Genomic DNA, 22,584 nt, shown 5'->3' with positions numbered 1-22,584 from the left:
CTCCTGCTAAGACGTTCCATCTGAGCTGCTGGTGCTGCTGTTTGTTGTGGCGTGCTGACAAAGCTTTTCCACATTTCGGCCATGCTAACCCTGCCTTCTGAGGTGCTGGCGGTGCCCTGGTTGCGTTGGCGACCTCCTCCTCCTCTGCCTTGTGCTTCCACTGTGGCCCCGCTGTCAGATGGGAATGCCAGCAGCATGGCGTCTACCAGCGTGCGCTTGTACTCGCGCATCTTGCGATCGCGCTCCAGTGAGTGAATTAAGGACGGTACGTTGTCCTTGTAACGGGGATCCAGCAGCGTGGCCACCCAGTAATCAGCACAAGTTAGAATGTGGGCAACTCGGCGGTCGTTGTGGAGACACTGCAGCATGTAATCGCTCATGTGTGCCAGGCTGCCCAGAGGCAACGAAAGGCTGTCCTCTGTGGGAGGTGTATGGTCCGTGTCCTCTGTATCCCCCCAGCCACGCACCAGTGATGGCCATGAGCTGGCCTGGGTGCCACCCTGCTGTGAACATGGTTCCATCTCCTCCTCCAGCTCCTCCTCCTCCTCATCCTCCTCATCCTCCAGAACTGTGCCCCTGCTGGACAATTGCGTCCCTGGCGTTTGCGTGTGCAGGAACCCACCCTCGGAGCCCCTTGCGAATGACTGCCCTGAAAGCCTTGGAAATGTTACCTCTTCATCCTCCTCCTCCTCCTCATCCTGTGCCACATCCTCTTCCATCATCGCCCGAATTGTTTTTTCAAGGAGGCATAGAAGTGGGATAGTTAAGCTGAGAACGGCGTCATTGCCACTGGCCATGTTGGTGGAGTACTCAAAACAGCGCAACAAGGCACACAGGTCTCGCATGGAGGCCCAGTTAAATTAAATAGCGGAATAGAAAATATGATCCAAAAAAAGTGTATGTATATCACACGTACACAACCACACTAGGCCCCAATTACTATTGTTTGTACCCCTAAAAGGCTAGATGAGGAGTAGGGGGAGTATGGAACAGGCAGCACCCTCAAACCTTCAGAAGTATGAGATGAACCCCAACAACTTGGAAAGGTGGATCTCTCTCACACGTACCGACACAGACTATCCCGCAATTCAATTGATCCTCAAAGGTTTTTATTGAATAGCGGAATAGGAAATATGATCAAAAAAAGTGTATGTATCTCGCACGTACACAACCACACTAGGCCCCAATTACTATTGTTTGTACCCCTAAAAGGCTAGATGAGGAGTAGGGGGGGTATGGAACAGGCAGCACCCTCAAACCTTCAGAAGTATGAGATGAACCCCAACAACTTGGAAAGGTGGATCTCTCTCACACGTACCGACACAGACTATCCCGCAATTCAATTGATCCTCAAAGGTTTTTATTGAATAGCGGAATAGGAAATATGATCAAAAAAAGTGTATGTATCTCGCACGTACACAACCACACTAGGCCCCAATTACTATTGTTTGTACCCCTAAAAGGCTAGATGAGGAGTAGGGGGGGTATGGAACAGGCAGCACCCTCAAACCTTCAGAAGTATGAGATGAACCCCAACAACTTGGAAAGGTGGATCTCTCTCACACGTACCGACACAGACTATCCCGCAATTCAATTGATCCTCAAAGGTTTTTATTGAATAGCGGAATAGGAAATATGATCAAAAAAAGTGTATGTATCTCGCACGTACACAACCACACTAGGCCCCAATTACTATTGTTTGTACCCCTAAAAGGCTAGATGAGGAGTAGGGGGGGTATGGAACAGGCAGCACCCTCAAACCTTCAGAAGTATGAGATGAACCCCAACAACTTGGAAAGGTGGATCTCTCTCACACGTACCGACACAGACTATCCCGCAATTCAATTGATCCTCAAAGGTTTTTATTGAATAGCGGAATAGGAAATATGATCAAAAAAAGTGTATGTATCTCGCACGTACACAACCACACTAGGCCCCAATTACTATTGTTTGTACCCCTAAAAGGCTAGATGAGGAGTAGGGGGGGTATGGAACAGGCAGCACCCTCAAACCTTCAGAAGTATGAGATGAACCCCAACAACTTGGAAAGGTGGATCTCTCTCACACGTACCGACACAGACTATCCCGCAATTCAATTGATCCTCAAAGGTTTTTATTGAATAGCGGAATAGGAAATATGATCAAAAAAAGTGTATGTATCTCGCACGTACACAACCACACTAGGCCCCAATTACTATTGTTTGTACCCCTAAAAGGCTAGATGAGGAGTAGGGGGGGTATGGAACAGGCAGCACCCTCAAACCTTCAGAAGTATGAGATGAACCCCAACAACTTGGAAAGGTGGATCTCTCTCACACGTACCAACACAGACTATCCCCCAATTTAACTGATCCCCAGAGGTTTTTGATTAAATAGCGGAATAGAAAATATGATCCCAAAAAAGTGTATGTATATCACACGTACACAACCACACTAGGCCCCAATTACTATTGTTTGTACCCCTAAAAGGCTAGGAGTAGGGGGAGTATGGAACAGGCAGCACCCTCAAACCTTCAGAAGTATGAGATGAACCCCAACAACTTGGAAAGGTGGATCTCTCTCACACGTACCAACACAGACTATCCCCCAATTTAACTGATCCCCAAAGGTTTTTGATTAAATAGCGGAATAGAAAATATGATCCCAAAAAAGTGTATGTATATCACACGTACACAACCACACTAGGCCCCAATTACTATTGTTTGTACCCCTAAGAGGCTAGGAGTAGGGGGAGTATGGAACAGGCAGCACCCTCAAACCTTCAGAAGTATGAGATGAACCCCAACAACTTGGAAAGGTGGATCTCTCTCACACGTACCAACACAGACTATCCCCCAATTTAACTGATCCCCAGAGGTTTTTGATTAAATAGCGGAATAGAAAATATGATCCCAAAAAAGTGTATGTATATCACACGTACACAACCACACTAGGCCCCAATTACTATTGTTTGTACCCCTAAAAGGCTAGGAGTAGGGGGAGTATGGAACAGGCAGCACCCTCAAACCTTCAGAAGTATGAGATGAACCCCAACAACTTGGAAAGGTGGATCTCTCTCACACGTACCAACACAGACTATCCCCCAATTTAACTGATCCCCAGAGGTTTTTGATTAAATAGCGGAATAGAAAATATGATCCCAAAAAAGTGTATGTATATCACACGTACACAACCACACTAGGCCCCAATTACTATTGTTTGTACCCCTAAAAGGCTAGGAGTAGGGGGAGTATGGAACAGGCAGCACCCTCAAACCTTCAGAAGTATGAGATGAACCCCAACAACTTGGAAAGGTGGATCTCTCTCACACGTACCAACACAGACTATCCCCCAATTTAACTGATCCCCAAAGGTTTTTGATTAAATAGCGGAATAGAAAATATGATCCCAAAAAAGTGTATGTATATCACACGTACACAACCACACTAGGCCCCAATTACTATTGTTTGTACCCCTAAAAGGCTAGATGAGGAGTAGGGGGAGTATGGAACAGGCAGCACCCTCAAACCTTCAGTATGAGATTGTGTTCACTGTACCCCACAAAGATTGAGTTCACTGCACCCCACAATGATTGTGTTCACTGCACCCCACAAAGATTGTGTTCACTGCACCTCACAAAGATTGTGTTCACTGTACCCCCCAAAGATTGTGTTCACTGCACCCCACAAAGATTCTGTTCACTGTACCCCACAAAGATTGTGTTCACTGCACCCCAAAAAGATTGTGTTCACTGCACCCCAAAAAGGATGTTGTTCACTGCGTCTGCCATCATTGAGGTCATTTCCCGTCAGGTCTGGATTAGCACTTCCCATTGTTGGAACGCACGCCGGCCCAGACCGAGTGGCCTGCAGCACACTATTAGGCTTTATATGTTGGTTCTGACCTTAGCACCATACAATGTAAGTGCAAAATCTCTTTTATATTGCTCATTTTTAATTATTATACAGGATTTATATAGCGCCAACAGTTTGCGCAGCGCTTTAAAATGTGAGGGAAGACAATACAGTTACAATACAGTTCGAAACAGGAGGAACTTGAGGGTCCTGCTCGTTAGAGCTTACAATCTAAAAATAAACGATATTACATGATCTTGGAATATCATAACTTTTCTTCTGGGTCCCGGTGGTTGGTATTGAGAGGAGACCTGGAGGGCCAGTGGTTGGTGCAACTGTATATGGCAGTATATGTAGACCTCCCATAGAGGTAGAGGTCCCATTGATAGTAATGTATCATCAGAACTGTGATTTGAGGAATAATATCGGGTGTTAACTAGGGTTGAGCGAACACCTAGATGTCCGTGTTCGACGGGTTCGGCCGAACTTTAAAAAAAAGTCCGGGTCCGTGTCCCGGACTTTTACCGAACTTTTCCCGGACACCGAACCCCATTGAAGTCAATGGGGACCCGAACTTTAAGGCACTAAAATGGCTCTAAAACACCAAAGGAAAGGGCTAGAGTGCTGCAAATGGCAGCAAAACGTAATTAAGAGCATGGCAAGTGCTCTGCAAACAAATGTGGATAGGGAAATAACTTAAAACAACAAAAAAAAACAGAAAAATAAAACAATGTTCTTCTTCATCTCTGAAGGACGAGGCCCATATGGAGTAGGAGGGAGGTTAAGGTGGTGGTGGATGTGGCGGTGACATAGGCGTGCGCACAGGGTGTGCTGGGTGTGCCTGGGCACACCCTAATCACCTAGGGCACATAGCATTGCCAGTGAGGAGATGGGAAAGATCTCCCTGGGACCTGCTCTGCTCTATTTCTCCTTGCCTACAGGTACATGGCCCCGATACATTACTCTCCCTGCTGGCAAACACATGCATGTGTATTTCAACTTTGGGGTGCACACCTTAATGCAATAGGCTGCGCACACCTATGGGCGGTGTAGGTGGAAGCGGCGGTGGAGGAGGACCAGGGCCGGATTAACAGCATCATGGGCTTGGTGCTGAGGATTTTGAAGGGCCTTAGGGCCGTGCCTTGCCATGCACCCAGAGGAGGAAGGGTGCAGCCATGCATGCCTAATTCAACATGGGATGCTGTCTCTGAAGCCCATAAACACATCCATGCATCGCCAACTGTCCCTCCTTGTCCGGCCTTCACGCTGTGTGGGGAGGTTCTGAGGGTGCTGCCTGGGGAAGCGAGCATAGAAGCCAGACTTCTGTGTTTACAAGTGACAGAAGAGCGGTAACAGTGAATATGGCCAACCCGGGGCCTATATAAAAGGTAGGGGCCTGGAGCTGCAGCTCCAATAGCCCCTACATTAATCTGGCCCTGAGGAGGAGGACGAGGTAGCCAACACTGCTTCTTTTCACAAATTTTAAATGAGGGTACACCCCAAAAGAGTGAGAAAGAGCAAAAATGGAACAATGGGTGGGTAAGGTCGGTATCCATTGCTATTCTGCATAAGGTACGGAAAAGTCCCGTGGGATCCATGCCTGGTTCATTTTAATGAACGTGAGCTTGTCCACATTGTCTCTGGACAGGCGGCTGCGCTTGTCTGTTATAACGCCCCCAGCCGTGCTAAATACCCGTTCAGATAATACACTGGCTGCAGGGCACGCCAGCACCTCCAAGGCGTAAAGGGCAAGCTCAGGCCATGTGCCCAATTTGGAGACCCAGAAGTTGAAGGGGGCAGACCCGTCATTCACTACATGTAGGCGTGTGCACACATACTGCTCCACCATGTTGGTAAAATGCTGCCTCCTGCTAAGACGTTCCATCTGAGCTGCTGGTGCTGCTGTTTGTTGTGGCGTGCTGACAAAGCTTTTCCACATTTCGGCCATGCTAACCCTGCCTTCTGAGGTGCTGGCGGTGCCCTGGTTGCGTTGGCGACCTCCTCCTCCTCTGCCTTGTGCTTCCACTGTGGCCCCGCTGTCAGATGGGAATGCCAGCAGCATGGCGTCTACCAGCGTGCGCTTGTACTCGCGCATCTTGCGATCGCGCTCCAGTGAGTGAATTAAGGACGGTACGTTGTCCTTGTAACGGGGATCCAGCAGCGTGGCCACCCAGTAATCAGCACAAGTTAGAATGTGGGCAACTCGGCGGTCGTTGTGGAGACACTGCAGCATGTAATCGCTCATGTGTGCCAGGCTGCCCAGAGGCAACGAAAGGCTGTCCTCTGTGGGAGGTGTATGGTCCGTGTCCTCTGTATCCCCCCAGCCACGCACCAGTGATGGCCATGAGCTGGCCTGGGTGCCACCCTGCTGTGAACATGGTTCCATCTCCTCCTCCAGCTCCTCCTCCTCCTCATCCTCCTCATCCTCCAGAACTGTGCCCCTGCTGGACAATTGCGTCCCTGGCGTTTGCGTGTGCAGGAACCCACCCTCGGAGCCCCTTGCGAATGACTGCCCTGAAAGCCTTGGAAATGTTACCTCTTCATCCTCCTCCTCCTCCTCATCCTGTGCCACATCCTCTTCCATCATCGCCCGAATTGTTTTTTCAAGGAGGCATAGAAGTGGGATAGTTAAGCTGAGAACGGCGTCATTGCCACTGGCCATGTTGGTGGAGTACTCAAAACAGCGCAACAAGGCACACAGGTCTCGCATGGAGGCCCAGTTAAATTAAATAGCGGAATAGAAAATATGATCCAAAAAAAGTGTATGTATATCACACGTACACAACCACACTAGGCCCCAATTACTATTGTTTGTACCCCTAAAAGGCTAGATGAGGAGTAGGGGGAGTATGGAACAGGCAGCACCCTCAAACCTTCAGAAGTATGAGATGAACCCCAACAACTTGGAAAGGTGGATCTCTCTCACACGTACCGACACAGACTATCCCGCAATTCAATTGATCCTCAAAGGTTTTTATTGAATAGCGGAATAGGAAATATGATCAAAAAAAGTGTATGTATCTCGCACGTACACAACCACACTAGGCCCCAATTACTATTGTTTGTACCCCTAAAAGGCTAGATGAGGAGTAGGGGGGGTATGGAACAGGCAGCACCCTCAAACCTTCAGAAGTATGAGATGAACCCCAACAACTTGGAAAGGTGGATCTCTCTCACACGTACCGACACAGACTATCCCGCAATTCAATTGATCCTCAAAGGTTTTTATTGAATAGCGGAATAGGAAATATGATCAAAAAAAGTGTATGTATCTCGCACGTACACAACCACACTAGGCCCCAATTACTATTGTTTGTACCCCTAAAAGGCTAGATGAGGAGTAGGGGGGGTATGGAACAGGCAGCACCCTCAAACCTTCAGAAGTATGAGATGAACCCCAACAACTTGGAAAGGTGGATCTCTCTCACACGTACCGACACAGACTATCCCGCAATTCAATTGATCCTCAAAGGTTTTTATTGAATAGCGGAATAGGAAATATGATCAAAAAAAGTGTATGTATCTCGCACGTACACAACCACACTAGGCCCCAATTACTATTGTTTGTACCCCTAAAAGGCTAGATGAGGAGTAGGGGGGGTATGGAACAGGCAGCACCCTCAAACCTTCAGAAGTATGAGATGAACCCCAACAACTTGGAAAGGTGGATCTCTCTCACACGTACCGACACAGACTATCCCGCAATTCAATTGATCCTCAAAGGTTTTTATTGAATAGCGGAATAGGAAATATGATCAAAAAAAGTGTATGTATCTCGCACGTACACAACCACACTAGGCCCCAATTACTATTGTTTGTACCCCTAAAAGGCTAGATGAGGAGTAGGGGGGGTATGGAACAGGCAGCACCCTCAAACCTTCAGAAGTATGAGATGAACCCCAACAACTTGGAAAGGTGGATCTCTCTCACACGTACCGACACAGACTATCCCGCAATTCAATTGATCCTCAAAGGTTTTTATTGAATAGCGGAATAGGAAATATGATCAAAAAAAGTGTATGTATCTCGCACGTACACAACCACACTAGGCCCCAATTACTATTGTTTGTACCCCTAAAAGGCTAGATGAGGAGTAGGGGGGGTATGGAACAGGCAGCACCCTCAAACCTTCAGAAGTATGAGATGAACCCCAACAACTTGGAAAGGTGGATCTCTCTCACACGTACCGACACAGACTATCCCGCAATTCAATTGATCCTCAAAGGTTTTTATTGAATAGCGGAATAGGAAATATGATCAAAAAAAGTGTATGTATCTCGCACGTACACAACCACACTAGGCCCCAATTACTATTGTTTGTACCCCTAAAAGGCTAGATGAGGAGTAGGGGGGGTATGGAACAGGCAGCACCCTCAAACCTTCAGAAGTATGAGATGAACCCCAACAACTTGGAAAGGTGGATCTCTCTCACACGTACCGACACAGACTATCCCGCAATTCAATTGATCCTCAAAGGTTTTTATTGAATAGCGGAATAGGAAATATGATCAAAAAAAGTGTATGTATCTCGCACGTACACAACCACACTAGGCCCCAATTACTATTGTTTGTACCCCTAAAAGGCTAGATGAGGAGTAGGGGGGGTATGGAACAGGCAGCACCCTCAAACCTTCAGAAGTATGAGATGAACCCCAACAACTTGGAAAGGTGGATCTCTCTCACACGTACCAACACAGACTATCCCCCAATTTAACTGATCCCCAGAGGTTTTTGATTAAATAGCGGAATAGAAAATATGATCCCAAAAAAGTGTATGTATATCACACGTACACAACCACACTAGGCCCCAATTACTATTGTTTGTACCCCTAAAAGGCTAGGAGTAGGGGGAGTATGGAACAGGCAGCACCCTCAAACCTTCAGAAGTATGAGATGAACCCCAACAACTTGGAAAGGTGGATCTCTCTCACACGTACCAACACAGACTATCCCCCAATTTAACTGATCCCCAAAGGTTTTTGATTAAATAGCGGAATAGAAAATATGATCCCAAAAAAGTGTATGTATATCACACGTACACAACCACACTAGGCCCCAATTACTATTGTTTGTACCCCTAAAAGGCTAGGAGTAGGGGGAGTATGGAACAGGCAGCACCCTCAAACCTTCAGAAGTATGAGATGAACCCCAACAACTTGGAAAGGTGGATCTCTCTCACACGTACCAACACAGACTATCCCCCAATTTAACTGATCCCCAGAGGTTTTTGATTAAATAGCGGAATAGAAAATATGATCCCAAAAAAGTGTATGTATATCACACGTACACAACCACACTAGGCCCCAATTACTATTGTTTGTACCCCTAAAAGGCTAGGAGTAGGGGGAGTATGGAACAGGCAGCACCCTCAAACCTTCAGAAGTATGAGATGAACCCCAACAACTTGGAAAGGTGGATCTCTCTCACACGTACCAACACAGACTATCCCCCAATTTAACTGATCCCCAGAGGTTTTTGATTAAATAGCGGAATAGAAAATATGATCCCAAAAAAGTGTATGTATATCACACGTACACAACCACACTAGGCCCCAATTACTATTGTTTGTACCCCTAAAAGGCTAGGAGTAGGGGGAGTATGGAACAGGCAGCACCCTCAAACCTTCAGAAGTATGAGATGAACCCCAACAACTTGGAAAGGTGGATCTCTCTCACACGTACCAACACAGACTATCCCCCAATTTAACTGATCCCCAAAGGTTTTTGATTAAATAGCGGAATAGAAAATATGATCCCAAAAAAGTGTATGTATATCACACGTACACAACCACACTAGGCCCCAATTACTATTGTTTGTACCCCTAAAAGGCTAGATGAGGAGTAGGGGGAGTATGGAACAGGCAGCACCCTCAAACCTTCAGTATGAGATTGTGTTCACTGTACCCCACAAAGATTGAGTTCACTGCACCCCACAATGATTGTGTTCACTGCACCCCACAAAGATTGTGTTCACTGCACCTCACAAAGATTGTGTTCACTGTACCCCCCAAAGATTGTGTTCACTGCACCCCACAAAGATTCTGTTCACTGTACCCCACAAAGATTGTGTTCACTGCACCCCAAAAAGATTGTGTTCACTGCACCCCAAAAAGGATGTTGTTCACTGCACCCCAAAAAGGATGTTGTTCACTCCACCCCAAAAAGATTGTGTTCACTGCACCCCACAAAGATTGTGTTCACTGCACCCCAAAAAGATTGTGTTCACTGCACCCCAAAAATGATTTTGTTCACTGCACCCCAAAAATGATTTTGTTCACTGCACCCCAAAAAGGATGTTGTTCACTCCACCCCAAAAAGATTGTGTTCACTGCACCCCAAAAAGATTGTGTTCACTGCACCCCACAAAGGATTTTGTTCACTGCACCCCAAAAAGATTGTGTTCACTGCACCCCAAAAAGGATGTTGTTCACTGCACCCCAAAAAGGATTTTGTTCACTGCACCCCAAAAAGATTGTGTTCACTGCACCCCACAAAGGATTTTGTTCACTGCACCCCACAAAGGATTTTGTTCACTGCACCCCACAAAGATTGTGTTCACTGCACACCAAAAAGGATTGTGTTCACTGCACCCCAAAAAGATTTTGTTCACTGCACCCCAAAAAGATTGTGTTCACTGCAGCCCAAAAAGATTGTGTTCACTGCAGCCCAAAAAGATTGTGTTCACTGCAGCCCAAAAAGATTGTGTTCACTGCAGCCCAAAAAGATTGTGTTCACTGCAGCCCAAAAAGATTGTGTTCACTGCAGCTCACACACAGAAAAATGGATGTGGATCACTGACACCTGCCTATCTCCAATCCCACACCACACAGCAATATCGATTGTAGTTTGTAGAACACAGTTTCCCTAAAATTCAGCAGACTCTGTCCCTAACAGGATTGAGAAGAGATCGTAGATCAGGATTGAGTGCAGACCCCACCCCCCACACAGCAATATCGATTGTAGTTTGTAGAAGACACTGACCCTATATAATTCAGCAGACTCTATCCCTAAAATGCCTACAACTCGCCCTGCCTAAACACTCCGACCTGTCCCTCAATTCTATCCGGACACAAATGGTTTTTTCCTGCCTATCTTTCCCTAATCAGCAGCCAGCACGTTGATGTGTGCTCTGTCCCTGAATCTAAGCAGCATAATGACGCCGCTGCGGCTGCCTCGAACTTATAAAGACTTGGTCACATGCTTCAGACGGCCAATCACAGCTACTGAGACATTTGCAGGCATGGCTGGGATGGCTTAAGGCACACCAGTTAAACGATTGTTGATTGGCTGTTGAAAGCCCGCCATGAAAAGAGCGCCAAAGCATGCAAAACCCGGAAATAAAACGACCGAACACGGATTTTTACCCGAACATACAGTAAAGTGTCCGTGTCCGTGTTCGGGTACAAAAAATCCAATTATTCGGTACGAACACGAATAATACAGTCCGTGTTCGCTCAACACTAGTGTTAACCTAAATATCAAAAGTTGTGTGTAACATGTTTGGTTTGTAAGTGTGCATTTTTTACACACTGTGGTGGAGCACTAATAGAAGGAGTTCTAAGCACTTTAAAATTTAAAGAGGACGGTGGGTCGAGGATTTAAAAAAAGGACTATTCATCTTCATATGGGTTTTTTCTTATGGACTTATGTTTATAACATACTGTATTTATGTGAATTTATGCTGGATTTGTTTTGACAGGCGGAGGTGGTTTGGTAGCGCTTGACTTTTTTTTATTCATTTTTATTTGAAGGTGGTTTATTCACTTAAAGGGGAAGCTGCACATGTAAATCAGTTAGGTTAGCGCCATACTATACACTTTCAATGTACTAAAGCAATGTGTCCTGTAACCAATTGCCTTTTTCCCCCCTTAGAAAATACAATTTTTCCTCTTTTTCTTTATCTCTATGCTGCCAATCTCCTCCAGCCACTTCTTCTGTCTACATTCAAGCTCTACAGTAATAGCAGCATGTCATTGCTCAGGGCTGCTTCCTTGATGGTGGCAATGGTGAAACAGGCTTGCATAATGAGCAATGACACAGCCACTTCTAGTCTCTAATGGAAGCACATGTGACAGGGTGACAATGCAAGAGAACAATTGAGACACAGGGCCAGAGCATTGTCACCCTAGATCAGGAAGTCCCTGAATAAGAAAAAAAATGAAAGTTGCTGTTTTAAAACCATTTAAAAGAAATACCATCAACAGCTTAAAATGAGATTCAAAAGATTTCAGGGGGTTTGCATCTACTTTAAGGCCCCCTCCGCCCCTGAGATGCTAGACCAGTGATGGCGAACCTTTTTGAGCCCGAGTGCCCAATCTGCGATGCAAAACCAACTTATTTTTTTCAAAGTGCCGACACTGCAATTAACCACTTGCCAACTGCCGACAGTAATCCTACTGCAGCTCCCCTGGGTCCAGCGACCTAGTGCGTCATTGCGGCGGACAGATCGGACCCCTGACATTTTTGACACTTTTTGGGGGACCAGTGACATTACTACAGTAATCAGTGCTAAAAAATATGCACTGTCACTGTAATAATGACACTGGCAGGGAAGGGGTTAACCTAGGGGTGATCAAAGGGTTAATTGTGAGCCTAGGGGAGTGTTTTCTAACTGAGGGGGGGAGCGGGACTTGTGAAATGATCATAGAGACCTGTAATCCTATATAGAAGGATCACAGGCGCTCTATGATAATTTCAGAGAGAACAACGGCCAGCTGTGTTTACAACAGCTGACCGTCCTTCTCTCTCAGCGGAGAGCGATCGCGGGTGCCCGGCGGCAAATACTCTATGCAACCCCATCTTTTATATTTTACCAAAACATTGGGTATACTAATGTGTCTGTTTACAATAAAATTCATTTTAGTGTATTTTTTCTTGAAAATATGTATTTGATAAATAACTGCAAATATCGGTCACCATAAAAAATTGCAACTACCACCATTTTATTCTTCAGGGTCTCTGCTTTCAGAAAATATATACTTTACAGTAATTTCTAGGAAAAACTGCAAATTTTAACTTGTGCGCAAAAATGAAAAAAAGTGGCGATTGCCAGCTGACTTGTAAAGCCCTTCTAAAGTTTTAAGAGAAAATATGGGGAAAATCATTGTCCCCCTATTTACACATCAACTGGTGATGGGATGTGATCTGGAGTGGAGTGTAGATACAAGTATATACATGAACGTTCTCAGAATAGTGGATAGGGAGTGGCAGGGCACCAGGGAATGGAAGTGTGTAACTCTCAGGCAGGGGAATATCAGGACAATCTGCTGAGTAACTCTGACACAGCCCAGTAGATCTAGGAGTCTGAAAACAAAGACTGTGATAATGATTTCACTACTACAATTCAGCTGAGGGTGTTTATACGGAGCGCGAGTGCTGCCAAGCCTGAGGGCTGCAAACAAGAGTTATGATGTCAACTGAAAGGGCACCTTCTACCAACCAATGGGCACTAAAGTATTTACATGGTCTTATGGCAGACCTTGCGCCTCTGTGACCAATTCCACTTAATCAAGGTGCATCCTACCCCTAAGACGCTGGATAAAAGAGCAAAAAAAAAATACTGTGGGGGGGGGTTCCAGGGTGTTGGGAGTCACCTTTCCCTGACTTTCTTCTGCAGAGCCCAAGCGAGAGTGATGGCCAGGTCCCAGAGAATGTAGCGTAGCCCGGAGAATGTAGCGTAGCCCAGAGAATGTAGCGTAGCCCAGAGAATGTAGCGTAGCCCAGAGAATGTAGCGTAGCCCAGAGAATGTAGCGTAGCCCAGAGAATGTAGCGTAGCCCAGAGAATGTAGCGTAGCCCAGAGAATGTAGCGTAGCCCAGAGAATGTAGCGTAGCCCAGAGAATGTAGCGTAGCCCAGAGAGTGTAGACTAGCCCAGAGAGTGTAGAGTAGCCCAGAGAGTGTAGAGTAGCCCAGAGAACGTAGAGTAGCCCAGAGAACGTAGAGTAGCCTAGAGAACGTAGAGTAGCCCAGAGAACGTAGAGTAGCCCAAATCTCACAAAATGTTCCTGCAGTCTTTTCAGATTTAGACTAGTCAGCGTTCCCAGGGATCTTTTCTGCAGGACATCACCCACTGTACAACAGAAGTTGGGGAAAAGGGAGTATAGAATCTAATCCCTCCCAATCTCTAGCTGCAAGCATTGTGGAGCAATTCATTCTCAGGCCAAGTTCACATCTATCAATGTCAGCTTTTGTCCATTTTATAGTGCCTTATTTAACTTGCATTGTAAGATTGTCACACTCACCTATTCCAAGCTCCAGAAACAGGTCATTCCCTCTGAGTGCAACGGATGGCTTTCGGCTAATCCCAGAGGAGGTGCCGTTTTAAAAGGCTAGCTTGGGGACGGCTCAGTGTTCGAGTCACATTTCAACACACTACCAACCGGACTCTTGGTGTGTTTGCTTTATGATCCTTGTGCTACTAGTTTCTGTGCTTTTTGTGATCGCCAGTATTTGTATTCCTCTCAGCTTGTTTCCTGCCTTGCTCCTAGGGTCTTCCAGCTTGTTTCCTGCCTTGCTCCTAGGGTCTTCCAGCTTGTTTCCCGCCTTGCTTCTGGTGTCTTCCAGCTTGTTTCCCGCCTTGCTCCTAGTGTCTTCCAGCTTGCTTCCTGCTTTGTTCCAAGTGTCTTCCAATGTATGTTCTGCCTTGCTCCTTGTGCCTTCTAGCTTATTTCCTACCTTGCTCCTACTGTCATCCAGCTTGTTTCCTGCCTTGCTCCTAGTGTCATCCAGCTTGTTCCCTGCCTTGCTCCTAGTGTCATCCAGCTTGTTTCCTGCCTTGCTCCTACTGTCATCCAGCTTGTTTCCTGCCTTGCTCCTACTGTCATCCAGCTTGTTTCCTGCCTTGCTCCTACTGTCATCTAGCTTGTTCCCTGCCTTGCTCCTAGTGTCATCCAGCTTGTTTCCTGCCGTGCTCCTACGGTCATCCAGTTTGCTTTCTGTCGTGCTCCTAGTGTCATCCAGCTGGTTTTCTGCCTTGCTCCTAGTGTCATCCAGCTTGTTTTCTGCCTTGCTCTTACTGTCATCCAGCTTATTTTCTGCCTTGCTCTTACTGTCACCCAGCTTGTTTCCTGCCTTGCTCCTACGGTCATCCAGCTTGCTCCCTGCCTTGCTCCTACGGTCATCCAGCTTGTTTCCTGCCTTGCTCCTACTGTCATCCAGCTTGTTCCCTGCCTTGCTCCTAGCGTCATCCAGCTTGTTCCCTGCCTTGCTCCTAGCGTCATCCAGCTTGTTCCCTGCCTTGCTCCTAGCGTCATCCAGCTTGTTCCCTGCCTTGCTCCTAGCGTCATCCAGCTTGTTCCCTGCCTTGCTCCTAGCGTCATCCAGCTTGTTTCCTGCCTTGCTCCTACTGTCATCCAGCTTGTTTCCTGCCTTGCTCCTACTGTCATCCAGCTTGTTTCCTGCCTTGCTCCTACTGTCATCCAGCTTGCTCCCTGCCTTGCTCCTACTGTCATCCAGCTTGCTCCCTGCCTTGCTCCTACTGTCATCCAGCTTGTTTCCTGCCTTGCTCCTACTGTCATCCAGCTCGTTTTCTGCCTTGCTCCTACTGTCATCCAGCTTGTTTCCTGCCTTGCTCCTACTGTCATCCAGCTTGTTTCCTGCCTTGCTCCTACTGTCATCCAGCTTGTTTCCTGCCTTGCTCCTACTGTCATCCAGCTCGTTTTCTGCCTTGCTCCTACTGTCATCCAGCTTGTTTCCTGCCTTGCTCCTACTGTCATCCAGCTTGTTTTCTGCCTTGCTCCTAGTGTCTACCAGCTTATTTCCTACGTTGCTTGTAGTGTTTTCCAGCTTGTTTCCTGCTTTGTTCCCAGTGAACCCAGCCAGTTCCCAGCCCTGTGTCCCGCTTTGTAACCTCATACACTCTTTTTCCAATCACCTCCGTAGCTCCTTTAGTTGTTTCTCTGGACCAGCCCGATTCCCCTCTGTGTTCCAGCCTGCCTTGTTATCGGCACCTGGGTACTTCTATTCCATGTCTCTGGTTTGTCTCTCAGGGTGTTTGTGTTCTCCTCCCCCCCTCCAGTGCTGCAACAGAGTTTCACCTGATTTTAGTTGCGGCCTGCTTGGGTGAGCCAGAGGACTGAAACCTGGATACCGCCTGTAATGCAACATGTCCACCACTAGGAGCTCTGGGGGCATCTTAGCATCTGTGCCGCAGTCCTTTTCAGCACTCTCACCACTGCTAAGAAAGCAGCCATCCAAGTCCTCTGTGTATCCACTTTCGGTGACTCAGAAAGTGAGGAAACATTTACATTGCCTTTATCCCTCAAGATTCCTGCTGATCCAAGACCACCCCCACTATTTCATCTCCCTACATGATTTGCTTTCACTAGGAAAATACTTTCTGCTACTCTTAGTGTGGTCTTTGGTGGCCATTCTGGGGGGGAAGGCTTTTTTTAACTAAAACAGTACATTCCCCAAGGCTGTATCAAACAGGGCACTGAACTGTCAAGGAATAACCCTCAGGACAACAAAGTGGACATCAAATGGTCATGACTGTGGGCTCGGCTCATCAGCCATTTTGGGAGAGTCTGCATCCCACTGTAAAGAAGCAGTGCGTTCCTCGGTTACTAACATGGCAGAGAGGTGATCGTGCACTTGTTAGGAGTCCAAAGACTCCCTTAACCAGTGCTTGTCATTTTTTATTCCCAAACCTTTGCCCAATGGGTTCTTTGGCTACTACAGTTAAACACATGCACATATTCAGCTACTAGTTTGGTATGGAAGCCAAATAACCTACCTATAGGTTTTAGGACAGGCAGAAGTCTGGACTGCCTGGACCTATAGGTTTTAGGGCAGGCAGAAGTCTGGACTGCCTGGACCTATAGGTTTTAGGGCAGGCAGAAGTCTGGACTGCCTGGACCTATAGGTTTTAGGGCAGGCAGAAATCTGGACTGCCTGGACCTATAGGTCTTAGGACAGGCAGAAGTCTGGACTGCCTGAACCTATAGGTCTTAGGACAGGCAGAAGTCTGGACTGCCTGGACCTATAGGTTTTAGGGCAGGCAGAAATCTGGACTGCCTGGACCTATAGGTTTTAAGACAGGCAGAAGTCTGGACTGCCTGGACCTATAGGTTTTAGGACAGGCAGAAGTCTGGACTGCCTGGACCTATAGGTTTTAGGACAGGCAGAAGTCTAGACTACCTGGACCTATAGGTCTTAGGACAGGCAGAAGTCTGGACTGCTTGGATGAAGTCAACTCAAACAAGTGGAAAGCACACAGGCTCCATGCTGAAAACAGCGTTGGAATTCAAAACCACTACCCAATTGCTTATAGGCAAGAATGCCAAGCACTATGCCACCTATATGTAGTACACATTGATGGCTGTGTTAGGTCATGTTCTTAGAGCAATCAACAGGATATCATGTAGAAATCATGCTGTAAATTAGAGGTTTCTCAGCAAACCAACTTGGTTGCCTAATGGTAATTAAGCAAGGGGTTGTCTTCCTCTATTGTGTTACACACAATGTGCACACAAAATGACACAATTCAGCAGTTCTATGTTACAATGCTGGTGACCTGCACTGGGGGGGACCTCATTGCCTTGCAAAAACCATCCAAGCTTACATGACCTTTGACTTGTTCCCTTCTTCTCGTTTGGGGAGTGTGAGCTATTTCTGAGCAAACTCCAGTTTTTTTATTTTTAGCAGAGCATTCAAGATGAGATGTCTAAAACCTGAAATAAGAATTGGAAGCTGTTGCCCATAATGATCAGATTTCATCAGTGAATTTACCACCATTAGAACATAAAAACGCCAATACTGGGCTAGTTACTCCTGGAGACATCACATTTTTTACTCCAGTTTTAGGAGAACAATACAGACCTTCAGTGCCCCACCAAGTGTGGCCCCACCATGTTTGACCAAGTGTGATTGCACTTGGGTGTAGTTCTGAACCTGGCTCCTGGGTGTACCCAGCCTCATGCCTCATACATACAGTGAGAATATCGGACGAATGACCATCTGTTTTTTTTTTTTTTTGCATGCTAGATTCATCTCGAAAACCAATAGGTTACTAGAGTTACAAAAATTCTTGTAAGACCGTGTTGGAAGGCATGTTGTCTTGCCTTCAACAGAATACAGCTTCCCGCAATGATGTATTGTATTCTTTCGTTTCTGAGCATGCATGGTCTTGTTCACTCATTTTTTTACGGACAAATACTCTACTGATTGAATGAAAATAATTATTGTTCATAATTTGTTCTGTTATCGTACGAGAAACATTTTCGTGCTTGTCCCTTCTGATCGTTTCTCATGAACTGGTGTGATCAGCTCTTGAAAGCTGCTTACTAATGATCAGATTATTGGATGATCGCTCAGAAAGCTGTATTTTACTTCCGCTTTTCTCATTGTGTTAGTCCTGTAAGATCACTTCACACTGGTCCCTTTTGCAGGTATAGCTACGTAAAACCTGAAAAATAAGTGCCTATACCGTTTAAAATCCACTTGAATAACACTATCTCACCCTGCTCTGCACATGCTCAGTTGCTGTCTATTTTTTGGCACTTTGCCAAAAATCAGAGCCTCTAGAGGCCGATCTGCTGACAGCCTAAAGATTTAGTGCTGCTCAGGGGCTCTGGGCTTCAGTAAAATGGCAGCCTCAAGCAAGAAGAAACTGGAACAATGCTGGAAGCAATTTACAGCACACACTCATTTTGGGAGCATAATTATTAATGCAGAATAAATGATCCTTGCTAAAAGAACATTATTTTTTATCAAGTTGTTCTAGATAAAGTCCTACTTTATACAATACATACCTATAAGTGAAGTCTCGTCCTACAAGTTAAATAGCTTTGTTGTCCATTGCCATTATTCTTATTTGAATTACTACGCTGTAGTACAACCATGTGAATGAAGCCTGGGTATTACAGCTTATCCCTGCACCCCTAGGCTACACAAGCTTTAAACCTTGCAGTGTGGGGGGGGGGGGGGGTTGTCAATGCAAGGTTAGAGTTTGTCCGATTCCTGCTGGAGTTGAGTGTTTAGATCACAAACCATCCAACACAGTGTTAGGGCTCGCAAAATAAGGTGAAGGTATTAGTGGGTGAGGGGTTTAATACCCCATTATATATGGTGGAAATTATTTAATGTGGTTCTAAATGCTGAATAATTTTTACCTTCATGCATTCCATAGAAGAAGGTAAAAAAACCCTTCTGTGTGCAGCAGCCTCCCCCCCTCCCCTCAATACTTACCTGAGCTCCATCGCGATCCAGTGAAGTGCACCAGAGCATCTCCCTCCTCATTAGCTTAAAGAGCAGCAGGAGCCACAGGCCGTCAATCACAGCGAGTGAGCTAATGAGGAGAGAGAGGACACGCCGAGCAGAGGCTCAGGAGCGTGCCCGCTTAAGTGCCCCCATTGCAAGCTGCTTGCTGTGGGGGCACTTGACAGTAGGGAGGGGCCAGGAGCGCCGGCGGGGGACCTGGGGAGATGAAGATGTGGGCTGCTTTGTGCAAAACCGTTGCACAGAGCAGGCGAGTATGACATGTTTGTTATTTTTTTTTAAAAATGCCTTGAATATCACACAAAAACTTATATGGCTGATGGCTAAATTCAACACACCTTCATCTTATTTAGTAAACTTGGTAAACATTCACATTGCAAAGTAAACTCTATTATGAAAATCATTCCAAACAGGACCTGAAAACAAGGACTCATCGCTCACCTGAAAACAAGGACTCATCAACAAGACAAATCCTATTCATTTCAATGGCCCCTGTTCACATCTGAGCGTTTTGACGCCATGAGCAAAACGCCCAACGCTCAAAAAAGTACATGAGCTTCTTTTTGGGCAGATTACAGGCGTTTTCCATTGGTCTCTATTCAATCTAAAAACGCCTGCACAAAAAACGCCTGCAAAAACGCCCATAAAAACGCCTGTAATAGCAACGCCAAGATGTGAATGTAGCCTTAAAGTGTGCTGCAATCTGAAGCTGCTCTGCTGTCTCTTTAGCTAACCCTCTATGCTTTGGAAATCCTTTGTTGTACATTAAGGCTCCATTCAGTCCTGAGCGTTATCGTTTTCAGGTGTTTTTTCAGGCGTTTGTTGAAAGGGTTTGGAGGCAGGCATTGACATCCAACAAAAACGCCTGTAATCTGCCAAAAAAGAAGCTCGTGTACTTTTTTGAGCTTCAGGCGTTTTGCTGCAGGCGACAAAACGCTCATATGTGAACAGGGACCATATGAAATTAATGGGATTTTGCTTGTTGGGCATTTTGAGACTTCAGAGATGAGCGTTTAACGAGCTGAAAAACGTCAGGTGTGAACAGGGCCAAAAAAATGTATTTGTAAACCAAATATTGGACTTAAATAAACAATACATTTTTTTTTTTTAAACAACTTGAATGCCTAATTTTGGTAACTTTGAGACATTTGCTTCGTAAAAATAAATCTGCTCTAAAGATCGATGTGCAATATGTAGGTGGTCCTGCGTTGGTAAAAACTCTTGCTTTTATTCATCCTGGAGAGTAATGTAAACTTGCGGTGCTGAAACCTAAAGTTCCAGAGATCGTATAGTGAGGAAAGTGGGTCACTTGGTCTACACCTCATCCACTCCTAAAACATCTTGTAATCCTTTCACTGAATACAAGTCTTCGGTGAATGGATGGGACAGGAGAAGAGGGGCGGATAAACACCACATGCTCCCCTCGTCCAATCACAGAATGGCTTTGTCTTCTGTGAAAAGAATACAAAACATTTTAGGAATGGACAATGTGGTGAGAGAGCGACCTGCTATCCTTACTGTACTAAAACTGAAGCTATACATTTCAATATCGGAAGTTCAGTGCTTACAGTTCTCTCCAGGATGAATGAAACAAACGTTTTACCTAACACGGCACCACCCACAAATTGCACCCATCATTAGAGGATGGTGCCCAGTATGAGTACTGGTAATCCCAGTCCTGGGCGCCATCCTCTAATGATGGGTGCTTTTTGTGGGTGGTGCCATGTTAGTTAAAACTTTTGTTTCATTCATCCCGGAGAGAACATCATTAGAGGATGGTGCTCAAGGCTGGGATTACCAGTACTCAGTACCATCATTAAAAAGGATGGTGCCCAGGGCTGGGATTACCAGTACTCATACAGTACTCAGTACCATCATTAGAGGATGGTGCTCAAGGCTGGGATTACCAGTACTCAGTACCATCATTAAAAAGGATGCTGCCCAGGGCTGGGATTACCAGTACTTATACAGTACTCAGTACCATCATTAGAATATGCTGCCCAGGGCTGGAATTACCAGTACTCATACAGAACTCAGTACCATCATAAGAGGACAGTGCTCAGAGCTGGGATTACCAGTACTCATACAGTACTCAGTACCATCATTAGAGGATGGTGCCCAGGGCTGGGATTACCAGTACTAAGTACCATCATTAAAGGATGGTGCCCAGGGTTGAGATTACCAGTACTCATACAGTACTGAGTACCATTATTAAAAGGATGGTGCCCAGGGCTGGGATTACCAGCACTCATAAAATACTCAGTACGATCATTAGAGGATGGTGCCCAGGGCTGGGATTACCAGTACTCATAGAGAACTCAGTACCATCATTAGAGGATGGTGCCCAAGGCTGGGATTACCACTACTCACACAGTACTCAGTACCATCATTAAAGGATGGTGCCCAGGGCTGGGATTGCTAGTGCTCATACAATACTCAGTACTATCATTAGAGGATGGTGCCCAAGGCTGGGATTACCAGTACTCATACAGTACTCAGTACCATTATTAAAAGGATGGTGCCCAGGGCTGGGATTACCAACACTCATAAAATACTCAGTACGATCATTAGAGGATGGTGCCCGGGGCTGGGATTACCACTACTCATACAGTACTCAGTACCATTATTAAAAGGATGGTGCCCAGGGCTGGGATTACCAGCACTCATAAAATACTCAGTACCATCATTAGAGGATGGTGCCCAAGGCTGGGATTACCACTACTCACACAGTACTCAGTACCATCATTAAAGGATGGTGCCCAGGGCTGGGATTGCTAGTGCTCATAAAATACTCAGTACTATCATTAGAGGATGGTACCCAGGGCTGGGATTACCAGTACTCATACAGTACTCAGTACCATAATTAGGAGGATGGTGCCCAGGGCTGGGATTACCAGTGCTCTCAAAGTTCTCAGTACCAACATTAGAGGATGATGCCCAGGGCTGGGATTACCACTACTCATACAGTACTCAGTACCATTATTAAAAGGATGGTGCCCAGGACTCGGATTACCAGCACTCATAAAATACTCAGTACGATCATTAGAGGATGGTGCCCAAGGCTGGGATTACCAGTACTCATACAGTACTCAGTACCATCATTAGAGGATGGTGCCCAAGGCTGGGATTACCAGCACTCATACAGTACTCAGTACCATCATTTGAGGATGGCGCCCAGGGCTGGGATTTAGTGTTGCAGCAGAAAACATAAGGGTGACTTACCGAAGCACCAATCACAATGAAGATGTGGGTCTGTGTCTGTTGGAAATCATCTTCACTGTACAGCTCTTCCCTCATTATACCGCACACCTCCGACCTGCTGAGGTGCACATGCTCCTGGGCTGCACTCATCTTGGGCTCTGTAGGGGGGAAAAGGAGAGGTGATGGACATCCAAGTAGGGCGAGAAATGTCACCAATCACACAATCATGAACTCTTATACACATAAAGAAACATTTGGATGGCAGATTATGCAAGCTCTAAGGAACACGTTTTAAAGTGACACTAAATGATATTGGTATTCTCCAAAAGAATAA

The 22,584-nt window shown here is 46.0% G+C and overlaps 1 protein-coding gene across 3 annotated transcripts in view; it reads right to left on the bottom strand.

The window, feature by feature from the left end:
- The window catches only part of G6PD (glucose-6-phosphate dehydrogenase), a 92,845-nt gene that overhangs the window by 31,756 nt on the left and 38,505 nt on the right, over positions 1–22,584 (bottom strand). For all 3 annotated transcript variants that reach the window (XM_082262902.1, XM_082262903.1, XM_082262901.1), the window contains exon 2: positions 22,272–22,408. In XM_082262902.1, coding sequence (XP_082119028.1) covers positions 22,272–22,408 — 137 coding nt within the window. The remainder of the gene's footprint in view (positions 1–22,271; positions 22,409–22,584) is intronic.

This window comes from Pelophylax lessonae (genome assembly GCF_965119305.1).
Source record: "Pelophylax lessonae genome assembly, chromosome: 7".
NCBI classification, from domain to species: Eukaryota; Metazoa; Chordata; class Amphibia; order Anura; family Ranidae; genus Pelophylax; species Pelophylax lessonae.
This window is presented reverse-complemented; position numbering and strand designations above follow the sequence as displayed.